This window comes from Cyprinodon variegatus, unplaced genomic scaffold (genome assembly GCF_000732505.1).
Source record: "Cyprinodon variegatus isolate N-32 unplaced genomic scaffold, C_variegatus-1.0 Scaffold176, whole genome shotgun sequence".
NCBI classification, from domain to species: domain Eukaryota; kingdom Metazoa; phylum Chordata; class Actinopteri; order Cyprinodontiformes; family Cyprinodontidae; genus Cyprinodon; species Cyprinodon variegatus.
The window spans coordinates 1,113,042-1,115,998 of NW_015150629.1; the positions used below are offsets into that span (position 1 = coordinate 1,113,042).

Consider the following 2,957-nt stretch of genomic DNA (forward strand, 5'->3'; position numbering starts at 1 on the left):
GGATGGATGGATGGATGGATGGATGGATGGATGGATGGATGGATGGATGGATGGATGGATGGATGGATGGGTTATTGTGCCATCTTTTTCATAGTATTTGACTTCACATGACAAAAAATAAAATTTGCTATTTAAAAAAGTTGCAAAGTCTGCACAGTAACCCCTATGAATATAGAAAAAAAAAAGTTTTATTTCTGTTTTCAGTTTTTAGAACAAAAAGCACGTGGTGAAGGCTATTTGTAACTAATTACTTTAAAATACATTTTAAACAAAGTGCATGGCGTGTAGCCTTAGGTCACAAAATATGTTCTATTCTCCATTGGTGTAGTTAGAGCATGATAAAAGATGGAAGAAAAGCTAAAGGTGGACTTTTTCATTGCAGAGTTCTGTCTAAAAGGTTTAACAAAGAGGGGTAATGAAGGGGTTCCTGAAAAAACAAAGCAAGCAATGAATATGTCAATTCTAAATTAAAACAATCATTAACTACTGTATCAAAAACTGGAGTCAAAAGTTACATGCAGAGAAAATTCTGTACTTTGCTGAAAATGTGCCTATTTCTGTAAATATTTGACTTTACTCACAGAGGTTAGAGCCTTCTCCAGTACGCTGTGTGTGAGGTAGCCATCATTGTTTACATCCAGTTTTCTGAAAGCCCTTATTAGCTCTGCTTCCTCTGTTTTTCTCTCACATTTCAGAATCTCGCAGAAGTCGTCAAAGTTTAGCTTAGTTGTTTTAGATGTCCAGTATTTATTGAGAGTAGCATGGGATGGATTCCTACCAGCCTGCTGGAGAACTAAACAAAAATAAATGTGTAAAGGAACGTGCCATCTTTTAGAAGTAAAAAAAGGAAAAAGAACTGACTAAAAGCACAGATGGAAGAAAAAGTGTGGAGACATACAAAATATCTTTCAAAATGTGCATCAACATCAAAGGTTATCCATGCCGCCATAGTAATTTGCCATAAAAAGTTAATTTAAAGATATTTGGCATTTTGACGAGAATGACTTAAAGGCTAATTATTTTATCATGGGAGACTGAAACCAGCTTATTGTGCTCATACCACAGCTGAAGAACTGTGCAGCTACAACAGATAAACCCAAAGCTGATGATCTATTTAAAAAAACAAATAATTAAAAACTGCTATAGTAGCAGTAGTGTGATATTACAAATCTGCTTTACAGTTTTGTCTTGTCCTTAAGTACTTAAATACTACCTTAAATAGGAGTCAGGATGATTATTGGTGTTAAAGGAATATGATTAAATAGGTCTCAATTCTTCATACTCTGTTTTAGACATGAGCATTTAGTTATACATGCAATCTAATTATATATTTATTAAACATACATAATTTTTGTGAGTTAAATATTCTATTTTAGTGGATTGTCTGCAATAAAGTTCTTAGTTCATTAATTCATGTTTATCCTCAAACTTTACTAATCGTAGTCAAACTATAGTAGCAGACTAATAAGATTAAGAATGTTATATCGTACATTTATACTAGTTATTGTGTGTGCATAACCAGAGATACCTAAATCTTCAAATGAACAAAAAATAACTGCTATTTAACATTTGAGTTTCATGTTAGAAGTGATCGTGATTAAAACTTTAACATTAGAGTTTGCTTTAAATGTAAAGACTATGGAAAATAAAGATGGCTCACTCAGAGCTATGTCAGCTTTTTCACTGAAATTCCAAATTTTTAAGGTTCTATTTACAGCCATGAAAACAATTATCCTACCTTTGCCATAAAAAACAAATTGTTATGCAATCAAGCACTATTGATTGATGGATTGATCGACTTTATTGATCTCACAGAGGAGAAATAGTCGTTACATCAGCTCAAATAGTCAAAAAGAGAAGAGGAATGTGCCAAAGGAAGAAAAAGGTGCACGTTTATATACAGTATATACAGTGCATCCATATATGACAGCTAAAGCTTTTTTCATTGCAGGATTAATATACAGGGTTATTGCACAGTATATATATATATATATATATATATATATATATATATATATATATATATATATATATATATATATAGGTTATATATAGGTTATTGCACAGGTCATTAAATATTAATTGCACATTATACTAACTCCTGTGTGTATGATATGGTTAATACAGACCCTAAAGCAAACCTGAAATGCCTTAAAATACTGTTTTTGGGATAATGATCTTTTTTTTTTTTTTTTGAGGGAGTCATTATTTATTTCCCTTTATATCTTAAAATAAGCAAGAAAGTGAATAAAAACAGGATGGTCTATTATTTATTTTTACAACTGACTTATAACACGAGGCTGCATTTATGTGACACTAAAGAATTTCTTACATCAAGGAAAATAATAAAAACAATGTTGAGCAGCAAATTGATGAAGAGATAAAATAATTTCTTACCCCGACATAACTGCTGTTTTGAACAGATGTTTGCCAAGCTTGATCGGAAAACGGCTAAATAAGCAGCTCGACACTGCATGTAAAAAAACTCATCCTCATCAGAGGGACGAGCTGATTCCAGAGAAGACATTTTGAACAGGAAACAAACAAAACGGTTCGCTATGTTCGGCTACCGTGGAGTAAGAGGTCAGATCATCTTTTAGTAGTCCGAATTGTTACATTTGCTATTTCCTTGATAAGTGCGATGTTGCTATCGTGCGGACTGTTGCTAAGGTAACAAAAATTCCAGAGTGTACATGTAAAAGGACACGGCAGAAACAACCAAAAAAGAAAGGTTCCACGTGTCTCCTTTATAATTTGAGAAAATAAACCGAAGCTATGGCACAAGTAAAATCACAGAACTAGCTGATTATATTCGGAAACTTTTGTGTGTGTTGTTTAAAATAAAAAATTCCGTGATTTGGTTAAATTCAGTGTCACTTTTACAACCTCACACGTAGTCAAATCTGTTTTATTTTATTTTTAAAGAAATCCAAAAACTTTTTATGCATGATCAACCA

General features: G+C 32.4%; 1 protein-coding gene across 1 annotated transcript in view; it reads right to left on the reverse strand.

The window, feature by feature from the left end:
• The window catches only part of efcab7 (EF-hand calcium binding domain 7), an 18,345-nt gene extending 15,670 nt beyond the window's left edge, over positions 1-2,675 (reverse strand). Inside the window, exons 1-2 of the mRNA XM_015378661.1 lie at positions 2,398-2,675; positions 582-793 (exon numbers count right to left, since the gene is read on the reverse strand). Coding sequence (XP_015234147.1) covers positions 582-793; positions 2,398-2,527 — 342 coding nt within the window. The 5' untranslated portion in view covers positions 2,528-2,675. The remainder of the gene's footprint in view (positions 1-581; positions 794-2,397) is intronic.
• Between the last annotated feature and the right edge of the window lie 282 nt (positions 2,676-2,957).